Source organism: Anser anser (assembly GCF_964211835.1).
Source record: "Anser anser genome assembly, chromosome: 16".
Lineage (NCBI taxonomy): Eukaryota > Metazoa > Chordata > Aves > Anseriformes > Anatidae > Anser > Anser anser.
In genome coordinates this window covers 295,610-310,310 of record NC_139737.1, presented here as the reverse complement: position 1 = coordinate 310,310, position 14,701 = coordinate 295,610, and the positions used below count along the sequence as shown (strand labels likewise).

At 53.7% G+C, this 14,701-nt stretch overlaps 1 protein-coding gene across 7 annotated transcripts in view; it reads right to left on the bottom strand.

The window, feature by feature from the left end:
• Positions 1-14,701, bottom strand: part of CDH22 (cadherin 22) — an 80,667-nt gene that overhangs the window by 39,512 nt on the left and 26,454 nt on the right. For 5 of the 7 annotated variants that reach the window (XM_083801876.1, XM_083801879.1, XM_083801880.1 and 2 more), the window contains exons 2-4: positions 13,717-14,653; positions 8,314-8,608; positions 151-270 (exon numbers count right to left, since the gene is read on the bottom strand). In XM_083801876.1, the coding sequence (XP_083658002.1) occupies positions 151-270; positions 8,314-8,608; positions 13,717-13,941 (640 nt within the window). In that variant the 5' untranslated portion in view covers positions 13,942-14,653. Of the gene's footprint in view, positions 1-150; positions 271-8,313; positions 8,609-9,132; positions 9,203-13,716; positions 14,654-14,701 lie in introns of those variants that run through there. The other 2 variants (XM_083801881.1, XM_083801875.1) reach the window with 2 other exon arrangements.

Here is a 14,701-nt window from a genome sequence, read left to right as displayed (position 1 = left end):
CAGTGCATGGGTACCCCAGCACCAACAGCCTGCATGGAGGTTCAGCCTGGTGGCATACGATTATGCACGGTGCAATGCAGGACACATGGCCAGGGTCTCCTGCTGCTCTCAGCTGGGTCTCCCGGCTGGGTGCTGCTGGATGCCGCTCACCTGTTTTACTGTCCACAGTAAAGTGTTGCTCGCCCTCCAGCACACTGTAGACTACCCGGGCGCTGCTCCCATATGTGGGGTCATCAGCATCAGACGCCATCACCTGCATCACAGAGGTGCCTGCAGCAGGGACAAGAACAAAAACAAAGTCAGGGAGGAGGTGAGAAGAGCAGCACAAACCTTGGGGCCAGGGAGCTGGCAGAATAGAAGAGTGGGGGCCAACACTGACCACTCACACGTTCTGATGAAAACAAGCAGAACAGCTGTGCACAAAGGCAGCACCACCTCCCCCCAAAAGACTGACATCCAGAAATCTGAACCCTTCTAGAAAGGACCCTTTTGTCCTGCAGAGTGGCAGGAAGGACTGGACCGTGGACCACCTCAGGGCTGCTGTCTGGGCAGGATGTGCTCTCCAGATCACTGATCTGAACACCTGGCAGCTTTTCTCCCAAAAGACATCTCTGCTGGTCCATCTGGGAAAGAGCTGGGTATGAGAAGTTACCACCACAGCTTCCCCTTTTCTGTCAGTACTGAGCAACACAGTCACCTCCAGCCCACGGAGGAACTTTCTGGCCAGGCCCTGGTCCCCACTGCAGTGCCACATCTCTGCAGATGAGGGTCTCATGAGGGTCTGCTGAACCAGAACCAGACACTGCACCACATCCTCATGCTCTATGTGTAGAAGGGCAGAAGGACCATAAATTGAATAAAAGCCCTTCAAATGTCTGCAATTAAGTTATTGATTTTTCAACCCTGCCTCATTAAACTGGGTACTTCACTCCAACTGCCCCTGTGATGGCTTTATTTTGACATCATGTTCAATTTGACGAAAGTAGGAACCAGGACATGAGAATTAGGTCAGGAGCAAAAGAGCTAAGGTCTTCAGAGGCAACGAAAGGGAGGAACAAGGAGAAGCCTAGTCTTATCTACAGACACCCCTGAGAAAGGAGATGGTGTGACCAAAGACCTGTGAGGGACAGGCTACTCATGTTCCACCTCCAGTACCAGACTGAGCACATCCCTGCCCAGGAGTACAAGCACTGGCACCAGTCACCTCTCTGGGTTGAGAGGCAGGATGGGGAGAACAGCCCTCAGCTGCTCGAAGGAAAGAGCTGCCATGAGCAGCAGGGATGCACATGCTCCCCCCAGTCCAATTCACTTCTGATATCCTGGAAAGGGTTTTACTGAAGAAAATAATCAGTTATCATTGCTGCTTTTCATCCTCTCTGGCCATCTTCTCAGAGCTGAAACTCTGCTGATAACATGAGAACCCCCCTAATCAGTCTTCAATAACAAGCTGCTTTGCGTTGACTTATTTATGCTTTGATGCCTTCAATGAATCTGTGGTGCATCCATGCCCACCCAGAGGTGGGTTTCGTTTCTGTGTTTTAAGCTAGGCCATGAAGATGACAGGCAGGTGGGCTGCTCTCTATTCTCCAGCACCAGCACAGAAGGCTCCTGGCTCAAGGGAGCACCTCTCACTGCTGGGCGCTCCCAAGCACTGGAGCCACAGGGCAGCAGGTCCAGCTTGCCCAGTCTGCAGCACAAGCACCACGTCTGGGACCTGTGTTTTCCAGTCCAGCGTGAGGGGAAGCCAAGCAGCATGAGAAGCATTGCGGGAAGGCACCCTCAGCTCAGAGGCAGCAGGATCAAGGTGCCCTTGAGCTGAAGCCAGCAGCCCTGAAGGTGATGAAGGCTGTGCTCTTCCCTACCTGCTTACACAGCATCTCATGAACAGACAAGTGATACTGGACAGATAGGTAACATCAACCCCACTTGGCAGGCTAGAAATCAAGGCACAAAGGTGCAATGCAGCCTGCTCAAGGTCACTCACAGGATATCGGGAATCTATGAGCGTGACTTTCCAGCACCCTCTCTTAACCCCCACTTACCCTTTTTCCGCTTCTTTCTTCCCCTTCTCTTCTGAACTGAAGAACAAAGGTCTGAAGCTCCAGTTTAACCACTAAGGTCTGACCGCTCCCTCCCAAGGGGACCAACCCAGGGAGGACACTGGTTCCCACCCCTGCTCTCCAAGCATAGCACTGCCCACAGCAGGTACAGAGTGTACGACTTATTTAGTTAAGCACAAACACTGAGCACAGGAGGCCTCCCACCACCGCAGCCACCCTGTGCGGGCTGGGACCTCTTCCCACCGGGGCAGGGCTGAGTGGCCAAGCTGCCAGCCCCCGCCGCAGTCTCCCCTCAGCAATCCAGGCAGGTGCCATCCTGCATGATGGTTGCTGATGGCTCCAGACCACTTCTTACGCCACTCCAAACACTTATCTAAAGTAAGTGTTGAACGGCAGACTCCAAACATATCTAAGAGTAAAGAGGTCCCACAAAGAACCCCCAAGTGAGCTGGCAGAACCTGCCACTTCCCCAGGTACAAACATACAGCCAGGCTCCAGGCCCAGGTGACAGCTCACGTATGCTCCTCTCCGTGCCACAATCACCTTTCCTGTGCAGATCTTGCCATGCAGAATACAAAGGTCCCTGAGAAGAACACTGTCATGCCCATGTCATCCCACATACCCTGGGACTGACGCCATAGGGCAGCACTCCCATCTGAGGGGCCTGGATTCTCTAAAAGGGGCAGCTCCAATTCTATAAACTGTATGATTTACAGCTTTCACCTCGTCCCAAAACATGCAGTGGCTGGTGCAACCCAGAAGCAAGCCAGGAGAACATCATGGAAGAAAATAAACCAGAGGAGTTTAAAAATTACTGGAGCAGAAATGAGCATCTGGCAGTCTCAGGAATGCCCTGATTGGTAGAAAGCCAAGCCTGGCCCAGGGGGATTCACTGCAGAGCCCTCACCCCTCAGGACAAGCCTTGGCTGTAGCACAGCACCTCAAACATACAACAAAGGAAGCAGCCTTTGGGGTGTCTCTGGCCCGAGAAACCTGTGGGACAAGGCACCCAGCCGTTGGCACCAAGCAGTAAGCACGGCATCTTGGGGAGTAAACCAACACATCAAATTCTTGGGGCACAGTTTCCCTGAGGGGCTCAGCCCATGCTGACCGGATGAGAGGGTATAGCAGGTGCTCAGGTGTGCAGATCAAAGGGCTCAGAGCTTGCACCATGACTGGAGCGAGGTGCTGAAGGGAAAGGGGTGTTCTCACCAAGGACCAGCAGGCAGGGCAGTGCCCCACTACCCCAGCTCGTGCCCACTTGCGGCCCCAGCCACTGCCAGATGCACACAAGTGTTTTGAGCACGTTGTGTTAAGAAAAACCCATCAGACTGCCTGCAAGTGTTCTGGCTGCATGTTAAACAAAGTCTTTTCCTCTGCTTCCAGTGTGGAGATTAAGCAATTTCTCTTCACAATAATCAGTTTTGCATTCAGCCAGCTTTGTGCTGGAGCCAGGGCTTGACCCCAAGTTTCTGTCTGCACAGCCAAATCATCTCTAATCTTGGTTCTACACAGAGAAATAAGGAGAGCAAAATGCACCAAGGGAGGAGTTCTGTTCCAATGAAAGGATGCACATTTCCTAGAATGTCATCTACTACAGACTCTGCATGCTCCCCAGACTGCCCAAAAGCAAGCTCTGGGCTGCAACACCCACCCTGTACAAGCAGCAGGGATGTCTTGCAGGAGGCAGCGTGTTCTGGATTTGGGCTCATGCCTGTGTGCACCAGACAGCTGTTAAGCAGATCCCAGGGAGCTCAGGAAGGGAGTCCAGAACTCAGCTAGTTTTAGCATCTTCTGTTACAAGGTGAAGCTCCTGCAGTTCCCAGGGAGTTGGCTGGGTCCATCCTACCTCCTCTGCAGCTGCAGGTCTTCTCCTTCAAGACCTGCTCAACCCAGGTCTTTTGGAGTGATCAGCATTAGGGTGTCCAAGCAGAGGCCGAGCCTCAGGTGTCAGACACAGCAGCCTGCAAGCTCTCAGCCCACGGTTTCTTCTTGAGGTGACAGGACAGCAATGGGACTGCAACAGTATTTGCAGCTCAGGTCCCGTCCCAAAGCTGGACTGTACTTGGCTAATTCCGATGTACACGTGGCAGCTGCCCAAAGCAACCGAGTGGTGAACATGGAGGGAGTTAGCAGAAATGCTTGCAGGCAGCACTATGAGCCCCTGCCTTCCTCTGTCCAGGTGGACCCAGTGCATCGCCTCCAGCCGCTGCTGTCAGCCCGGGGGCAGGACAGTGCTCTGCTCCCTTGGGAACTGCATGAGGAGAGCCCACAGCCTGACAGGCAGAGCCCTCTCCCCTTCCTGAACAGCCTCCTACAGCACCAGCTCAGACTGTATCCTCTGCACCCTGACAGCAGCATCCGACAGCCACCTCAGCTGGCACTGTGCTGGTCGGTGTCTGTGACAGCCTCTGAGGGAAGAGGCAGAGTCCTGCCACCTGCAGAACAGCTGCATACTCTCTTCTGACACCCAGTAACCCCAGAGCAGGTGAGGTTTCTGGAGATAAGTCATTTAAAGCTGCCCTTGCAGCTGGTCCTGCCATGCCATGTCAGGGGAGCCTAAGTGAGACTGTTGGGTCAGTTTCCATTTTGCATGTGTTTCCTCCAAGTGCAGGAGCTCCATGCCAGCCTCAGGCTGGTGCTGTGTGTGTAGAAAACACCACCATCTTTTCCAGGAGCATAGCATAGGCTCAGCCTGGCTCCATGGGCTGGGGTTAGCTCCAAATACCACCTCTGCCCTTACACATCCTAAACTCTAGTCTTATCATCCTACCCAACTTACACCTGCCATTTTTTGATCCATGACAGCAATGCTTTCCCATAAGCATCCACTTTTGGCCACCGTCAAGACAAGGTCCTGGAACAAAGAGGCCTTGATTCCACCTTGAGGTAGTCTTATCGTCTCAAGCAGAAGTTCACAGTGAGTCGATGAGTTCACGGAGGAGACCAAATTATGCTGCCCTGGTCCCAGTGCAGAGCACAAGACAGATGTCTTGCGAAGCACTCCCAGCTACTGTTCGAGAGTTTGTGCAATTCTCTCATTATTTATTATTCCCTCTTAGGCAGTGGGAAATCAAATGACTTTCCCTCCCAATTAGTACTCCTTCATTATGCAAATGATGTCCTTTGATCTGTTCCTGCTGTCACAGAGCGGATCTGACCGTATTTGTTTTACTCCTCTTTATGCTCCAGGAAGGTACCCACCTCTGAGAGCTGGGACTATGCTTCCGGCAAGGAGTGGGAAGCTGCGGTTGATTGCTGCCTCCAGTGAGAGGAAAAACCACCCACTTGGGCACCCCCTGGCACAAGCCCCAGTGAGGTCTGGAAGACAGGAGCATGACACAAAGAAGAAGGGGGTCACACCTTTCACTTTTCAGGCTGGGCAGAGCAGCAGAGATGAGGAATGAACAGCAGCTCCCTACAAACCTCTGAGCTGAAGCATAGCCCTGCTTCCTGGGTTGGCGCCATCCCAGCAGAAAGCACAGTTGAACCAGGAGCACTGGTGATCTGGGGAAACGGAGCAGAGGCCAGACATGCTTGCCAGCAGGTCCCCAAGCTTTGACCTTGATATAAGTCAACCCAAGCTGTTCTCAAGCTTCCCAGACCTCCTGGCCCTGCTCTGCCACTGCAGGAGACTGCATTCATCCACATCCAGAAAGGCAGTAAAGGCATGCTCCCCATTCACTCTCATTAAAATACCCCTCAGGTCTAGTGGAGATCATCTGTCCAGCCCAGGGATAGCAAATGTTACTACCAATACCAACTATAAAAAAAGCCACAATCACAGCTGCAGCAAGCCTTGCTACCACAAAAGGAATACTCCCACTGTGGCAAGGAGGCAACTTTACCTCCCCAGCCCTAGGCATCATCCCAGGTTTTGCATCTGCACACCTTCCTGAAATTCACACACCCAGGTCCATGACCTGCCCCATCTCCCACTGCGTCCTGTACCTCATACTCTGCACCAGGGCCACTGCAGAGCAGCACAGCAGCCTCTGAACATTCACAGAACATGCCTGTCCCATCCCTTGTGCTACCTGTTCCTTTGTAAAGCACTGATAAGCTGCAGGAAAAACAGGAGGAAGCTGGGGACTTGTAGCAGCAGCTGCAGCTCTGCATTCACACTGCAGACTGTGCAGCAGCACCATTTAAAGATGCTGTGTGAAGCTCTCCTGCCCTTTTAGCTGGGCCATCTCCAGGGCTAGGCTGCTGCAGAGCAGCCCTTACACTCCCCAGTTTGGCCAGGCTACAAAAAGCTCCAAGGTTGTCACAGGCAGAGAGACATCAGCCTGGTAAGCAGGCTCTTGGCTCCAGCTCCCCTCTCTGAGCATGAAGCTTGGAAGCACATCCCACGCCGTTCATAGCACTTCTTTTTACTTTTAACTTCTGAGTATTTTAATTTGCAGGAATTGCCTCCTTTCATGTTGTGAAACCGTGTTTCTTTCTCGCTCTGATCTCCAATTTCGCATAGAAACTGTCTCCTTTGATATGTCTTGTTCACATCAGTCTGTGATCAGGCAGCTCCATAATTGTTAGTGATTTTAAAAGAATTGGGATCCTTGTCTAATACTCAGAGTCGAGAATTCCTTCCTTTTTAAAAGTTGTTCAAGCAAAATAGATTAATTTAATTTCTTTCTTCCCTTTGGGAACAGGATGCTTCTTCCTGCTTTGCTGCCCACATGCTGCCTTTCATTTCTCCAGGAGCACATGGCTGTAGTTCAAGGGGTCACCATCTGACTCAGGAGCGGATTTGTGCAGGTAAATGGAAGAGGATGGAGAGCTTGGGATGCCTCGTGAGAGTATGCTCTCCCATCCGCCAACAGCAACCCAGGCAACAGCAACTCCTGGTGCGGGCAATTCCTGCACTTCTGTAGCTGCTGGAGGCCATGCGCCAGCCTCACAATATACTGTACATTAATCATGGAGAGCCAGAGCTCTGTCCTGAGGCAGTGCAGACCCAAGCAGCATCCCCTGAGCTCAGCTTCCAGAACACCTCCTTGGCCGGATCTTCCTGCATGCATACAGCAGCACCTGGCAACTCACACAACCTGCCCAGCCCCTTGCACAGCTCAGCTCTGCTCCCCAGGGGCTCTCCTCTCTGCTGCGTGCTGCCTTCCTGCCACCATCATTCCCCTGTCCATCCCTTGCTGGCAACGCTGGGCAACCTGCCTTATCTTTGATGCCAGTCAGTCTTTTGCAGGCTGCCTTTTACCTTGACACAGCCTTCAGAGAGCAGTGATTTATAGTTCCCTGCTGAAGCACGTGCCTGCACACACCGTCTGCTATGCATTCTGGCTCATCGATGGGGGATAACAACCTGATGAGGGCAGGGAATAGAGTGACATCCTGGGGCCGGGCAGTGTCCCCCCCTCCCCAACCCCCCCCAGTGTTGCTCAGCAGTCTGGGGACCCACTGGTGGGCCAGCACAGGGGCTAAGGGCAGTGATACAGCATCCCCTCCCTGTATCCCTCTCAATGCTCAGGAGAGCGCAAAGCTCACTGCCCCTACCACTGCCGCTGGGGGATGGACTCGCGCAGCCTCACAGCACCTGTCCCAGCCTGCTACTGCTCGGCACACCATCCAGGCTGACGATCAGCAGGCTTAAAGATATCTGGCAGCAGGGGGAAGGGCAGGCTAGCGGTAGCACAGAGGAAGCCACTCTTCCATCACATCGGGCATGAATTCCCTGATCTCAGCAATGCCTGGCCCCTTGGAGGAAAGCCAGAAATCAGTCAAGAGGGCTCAGCAGCACTGCACAGGGATGCTCAAGGGAAGAGCCAGGCAGCCATGGGGCTCTGGGTGAGCAGCAAAGCTGCATTGTGCAGCAGGAGGGGCTAGGGCACAGGCAGGCAGAGCAGGAGAGAAGGCACTCAGGTTAATGCAAACCACAGGTAGCTGTGGGCCCCTTGGCATGCAAGGGCTCATTCCCATCCCCTGTCCACAGCATCCAGGATCCAGGGGCTGAGCAAAGGCAGGGCAAAGGCACAGTGGGCAGCCGGCACCTCCCTGATCCATCTCCAGGGCACAGCTTAGGGCTGAGACTGAGCGCACAGCCACAGGCTGGCAATCAGCTCAGAGGATTTATTCACTTGTTTTCCTTAAGCTACCTTATTTATTTGTCCCTCTTGGCTCCTCAGCTCTGGTCTCTGCTGGAATCCATGCTATTTGCAGCCTGTTTTGTGGGGTACAGCAAGCTCAAGGCTTGACAGGGGAGGCACAGGTTTCCCTCCCCCCTGCTGCCCAGGAGACCTACCAACAGGGGACAGCTCAGCCACGCTGCCGATGTAGGGCCCCTCCAGGAAGCGCGGCTCACTGTCGTTGATGTCCTGCACCTTGATGATGAACTCGGACTCGGGCTCCAGCAACTGGTCTGTCTGCCGGTCACGGGCCTGAGCCCGCAGCGTGTAGAAGGTTTTCTGCTCCCGGTCCAAGCGCTCGGTGGCGTGGATATCACCTGTGATCTCATCGATGAGGAAGATGGTCCCTGCACCCTCCCCGGAGATGGTGTACTTGATGGAGCCGTCCCCCTCATCCGAGTCTGAATGGATCTGCCAGGGAAAGAGGGAGAGAGTGGGAGCAGGCTGGGGCCATGCTCATGCCCCACAGCTGTGGAGCCCCTGCGCAAGGTGCCCCCAGCCCCTGTGCGACACCCCATCCACTCGCTTTGCCACCACTGGACTGGAGAACCACACAGAGCACCACGATGGATGCCCATGCACGTGGTGGTGGGGAAACACACCACAACATCAGTCTTGCCTCTGTCACTATAAGCTTGGCAGATCACAAATGCTGCTGGTACCCAACCACACCACATGCCAAGTGACAACCCCCCCCCCCATCCCCCAAAAACAAGGCTCAGAGATGCTGACAAAGGGAAGGACAACTCAACAATAGCCCTCAAAAAAGAGGCTTTCCTGTGGTCAGAGACAGTGTCTGAGGTCACCTCTCCCATGCTGCACAGCAGACTGGGGTATCAAGGTAGCTCAGCACCAGCATCAGCCCCCCACCTACCTGGCCAGTTGCCCAAAAGCCCACCCTCCTTGCCCACTGCTTTGACCACAGCCACACTCACCATCCAGGCACTGGTGCTGGCAGGCCCCCCTACCTGTGAGCATCACACCCAGAGCCAGCCTGGACAAAGCCTGCAGTGAAACAAGGCAAATCAGGCCTGCATTCAGAATGAAAAACAGACCCTGGGAAAGGTGCTTTTGTAGTCGATCTCCACTTCATTTTCTAATTAAGACAATGTTTGGAATTACGAAAAGAAAGGGTAAACAGCAGCTCCCCATGGACTAGGAGCTGACTGGAATCCAGGCCAGACGTCCAGAGGTAATTTTATTGGTGGCATTAAACTGAGTTACGAGGTTTTTACAATCCAGCCACTTATGAGAAATCTATTAACAGTAACTGGACAGGCAGAATGCATCTTGACAGAGAGCAGCACGGGTCTTAATTGGGACAATCCATAACAGGACAGGGCCCCCGAAAGGTTTCATCAGCTGTCTTCGTTTGGTACCTGCAATTTCTGCTTAGAATCAGCAAAGTTCCCCACCCCCTCAAAAAAAAAAAAAAAAAGCTGTCCATTAATCGGCTAATGAAATATGAAAATGTTTATGGGCCATTCAATCTTCCAAACTGCAGTTCTATAATCCACCTTTCAGACATACAGCTCTACCAGCAAGAATTTATACCAGAGATGCCTTTTTTTTTTTACGATGCCTTCATTATATTTGTCTTGTTAGATACAGTTTATATATTTATTTCATGAGCGAGGTGCCCACACATCAGACAATTTAATGCATTTTATACAACTGTTCTCCTATTACTTCCCATGCTGAAACACCTCCCTAGGTTTGCCCAGGATGTGGGCCTTTGCTCAGCTAGTGTCTACAGCCATGAGCCCAGCAGTGTCCTGGGACCACTGTGATGATCTGGGACCACTGTGCAGACCTGCCAGGGCAGCGGCCCTCAAAGCGCCCACAGGGATGGTCTGCCCTGGTCTGCAGGAGCATCCTGCCCTGGAGATCCTGCACCAGCCCTCTGGCTGCTGGAGAGCATGCTGCCTCCTCCGTGATATAATCTCCACGACATTCACTATTACTCCATCAGAGATCAAGCTTTTCAGACAGAAGGTGCGCCTGATCTGTTCAATATAGGTAACAGAAACCCGCATTTTCCTGCTGAACACCAGCCTCATGATTAATAATTAGGCCAGAGATCAACCACCCTGCACCACACTGAGCTCTCAGCACATCCTCTTTACATATTTGCTCATTGCTGACTGCTTGGAGCAGACACCACCATCCACGAAAACTGGAAAGCAAGGAAGAAAAATGGAGCCTGGGCTCAGGGGGCTGTAGAGATTGATTTACAAGGGAAGATTAGAAGAGCTAAATCTGTGCTGCTTGGCTAAACAACAACTAATGGGGGAGGGCTGGAAAACTGACTACAGGCATCTGGGGGGAGATGCCGCAGAGCGCAGGCCCAGAGCACGTCCCGGGGATGCTCACTTCTGCCCGGGCTCACAGAGCGCCACGCTCCCACGCCGCCACCAAGCAGGACAGGCGAGCAGAGCTGGGCAGCCCTGGTGCAGCACAGACCCTGAACCTCAGGGGCAGCCGTGCCCGGAACCCCCCCCGCATCCCCACCCCTGTTTGCCTCATTCTCTGAGAGGGAATCCTCCCCCATGGCTCAGCTCCTCTGCCCAAGGACAAGAGTGCCCACAACAGAGTGCTTCAGTTTGTTAAACAGGAAATAGTTCCCTTAGCCTAAAGGGCTAAACCCAAGAATTTTATGAAGCCATTAATTACTTGCTAATAATTAAAACAAAATTAAATGTGAACAGAGGTGCACATTCCTTATTAAAAGCGATTAAACAGGAAGCACAGATACACAAATAAAAATGACTTTGGGGCTGGAAAAGAAAGAAAATCAAACAAAAACTAGCCCGTAATAAAGGCGCACTCTGTTTGCTCCAACTCATAAAGCCTGAGTTCATCAATTTTCTTTAAATATTAGCAACTTAATTAAATCTCCTTTTTTCTCCCTTTAATCCCCTCCTCTATCTAAAATAGATCTGTCCACATGCAGAAGTTTGTAACTAGTGCTGACCCCATAATTCTATTAAAAAAACACACACACACAAAGAAATCCACATCAAACTGACAGTAGCCTCAGGGGAAATTACAGTTCAGAAGAAGGATTAACTAGAGAACCCAGATTTTATGGAAACGGCATTGGCCCTTTGAAGAACACGTGGAGGTGTGGAAGAGGCATCCATGGAGGGCAAGCCCCAGCCACGTCACTGGGAGCCGCAGCGCCATGTCTGCAAGGCTCCCGCACTCAGCCCTGCTCCTCAGCTGGCTCAGCCAGAGGGCTGGGGGCTCCCAGCCTCCCCAGGCAGGCACCACAGCTTCTCCCAGGCACAGAAAGAGCCTGGCCCAGGCTGCTTTCAGCTCTGTGGAGCAATATCAACAGGGAATTGTTTTTGGTGCAGCTTGGTTTTTATTCTGAGTGGGGCGGGTGATGCGTTGAATGATGTGAAAGAGACTGTAAAATGGGTTAGTTTTAGGTTCCTGGGTTCATTTTGGAGATGAGGCTGTTGCTAGGCTACCTCTGGAGTTTGACAGGGCCTGATGCTTCGAGTCACCTCCCAGAGGAGCTGTGAATTAACTGTAACCGCATCGAGCGTCCTGGCAGAGGAGTGCGGCTTTCGAGTGTCTGCTGAAATGGACACAAATCACTGCTGAAATTCCACCTGGCCCACAGCCAAGAAGCCCATTTTCAAGCCTACTCCAGACTCACGACCAGACAGTCGAGGCCATCAGACAGCCCTGCTGCATGAGCTCTTGGGCATTTTCCTTTGGGGAGAGCCCGTGTCCCCACAGGAGCAGCTCTCCCCTGGGGCTGGTCCCAGCAGCTAGCGCTGCCTTCATCAGTATAAAAAGGGCGTCCTCCAAACACCCGAGAGCCACATGGCAGCCTCTCCACAACTCCTAGAAAAGGACAAAGCCCAGCAATCCCAAGGTGAACGGCTCACAGAATCACAGAATTGTAGGGGCTGGAAGGGACCTCCAGAGATCACCGGGTCCAACCCCCCCGCAAAAGCAGGTTCCTTAGAGCAGGCTGCCCAGGTAGGTGTCCAGACGGGCCTTGAATATCTCCAGAGGAGGAGACTCCACAGCCTCCCTGGGCAGCCTGTACCAGTGCTCCGTCACCCTCACCGGGAAGAAGTTCTTTCTCATATTGGTGTGGAACTTCCTGTGATCCATTTTTTGGCCACTGCCCCTTGTCCTGTCCCCACAAACCACTGAAAAGAGGTTGGCCAAATCCCTCTGTCTCCCACACTTAAGATATTTGTAAACATTGATAAGATCCCCTCTCAGTCTTCTTTTCTCAAGGCTGAACAGACCCAGGTCTCTCAGCCTGACTCCTCCAGCCTCAGGATGCCATGTCCATAACCAGCATCCCCCTGCCCCAGGAGGTCACACTCTAGGCAAGTAGCAAGCTCCCAATGACAGATCCAGTCCTGCCCTGCACAGCACTGTATTCTGCCAGCAAAGGCTGCCTTGGGTTTGCCAGCATGCCCCTCTGCAGGGTGTGATAGCAACAGCAAGAGCCAGAACAGCATGAAGAGTCACTCCCTTGCAGAGAGGTGAGGGACAACCAGGTCTTTTCCAGGTGGGGAGACCAGAACGCTCAGTGCCTGCTATCACACCTTCTCACAGCGGAGCAGGATGATTACAAGCCTGAACATTCCCAGCACCTCCCTAGGTAAGGTCATCGGTGCCACCGCCTGTGCAAAGTCCAGTGTGAGACCGGCCCCAAGGGCAGCAAGACAGCACGGTGCAGCCCCTGGCCAGTGCTAAGGAGCACCCACCCACAGGCCTGATGGGCAGACCCCTGGCAAGCTCTATCACCAGTGCTGGCCCTCATAGCCCCTCCAAGCCCTGCATATCTAGACAAAGCACCTTCCACACTGCGTTGTGCAGGCCAGCCTGAGATGCATCAATCCTGAAACAACCTCCCTCTGGCCACATGCAGGAGCTGGGTTTCCACGCCACAACTAGAGTGGGACATCTGCTCTGCCAGCCCCAGTCTGCTCAGATGGTTAGCTCAGAAACAGCTGCAGCCTGCAGGTCCAACAGAGCACAGTCCTTCCAGGACCAGCAGGGAGCCTCAGGGAGGAATGAAGGGAAAAAAAAAAAAAACAACAAAAAAACACACACAAAAAAAAAACCACAAAAAACAGCACATCATCCCCATGCTGAAGGGACTACAGGATGGGGAACTGAACGACTCCAGGAAGACAAGGCTGTGCTTATTGCAGCAACTGCCAGTGCGGGAAGTTCCTGGTGCTCCAGCAGCACTTCAGCTCCCAGACAAGGCATGGAGCAGTGTGAGCAGATGCCCATCGCACCGGCCCAGCACGGTCTGCATGTCTGCCTTCCCAGAGACAGGGCTGAGCCTTCCCCACTGCCCCCACAACACCCAGCGCTGCACACCACGAGCTCCTACAAACCCAGTCCTTAGGGTACTGCCTCTGTGAGCAGCCTTCAGGCAGGGCCCCTCACCCCCACCAGGTTCAACCATGCTGCCAGCATGCCCTGCTCTGCACAGGCTTCATCAGCCCCCGGGATGCATAGGGTTACCTTACCTTCCCCACGTACAGTGGCTCCGTGCCTGTGTACTCCTCCACCACAAAGAACTGGTTCCAGACCCAGCCACGCTTCACTCGCCCGCTGACCAGCAGTGCGGGGTCCCCTGGCTGCCCCAGGCCAGGACCCTCTGCTGCAGTGTGCACAGCCCAGGCCCCCAGCTCCTGGATGGCACAGAGCAGCAGCAGCATGGTCCACGAGAAGCCCTGCAGACCCTTTGCCATTGCACTCTAGGAGGCTTTTGGACAGGCAACTGGCATCCTTAGGGGAAGAGTAGGAGGAAAGTCCACACCAGCAGCATTGGGCTCACCAGTCACTGCAGAGCATCCCCATCCCTGCTGCATGCCATGTCCTGCAGCTGGAGCCCTCCCATCCCAGCGGGCTAGAGTCACATCTGCAACTGCAGGCGTTCCAGACCACCCACTGCTAGCATGAGAACAGTCAATGCTGTTGCCTCACAAGCTGCTCCTGGGTCTCCAGAGAAGAGTCTGGCAGCTGGCATTTGTCCCCAGGGACAGGGCTGCACAGCTCCGAGCTCAGCTGCCGGCGGCCTTTCCAGGGAGCGGGGTCACTTGCAGCTTGCCGCCTGCCCCGCCACAGGCAGGCAGCTCCACAGCCGTGCATGGGGCACAGCTGCCCAGGACCAGAATCCACCGGGCGCAAGGGACAGCTTTTCCACACAAGGTTTCCCAGAGGAGTTAAGAGGACGAGCTGCTGTGGCCAGCCTCTGCCTGTGCTGTGGTGGCCTGAGGGGTCCAGCAGCACAGGGACCTGTGCTGTGCGCTCTGCTCACGAGCCCATTTGTAATTCCCGTCTTCAGGGGGGTGACATCCCAGCACCTGGTGAAGGGTCCTTGGCCCAGCTGATGCCAGTCGCTTCCATCCTCTGCCAGCTCACACAGGGAGGCGAAGGGCAGCCAGCAACATCCCCAGGAGCCTGGAAAATGCCAAGGTGTCAGTGCTGGTACGAGAGCAGGGCTCTGTG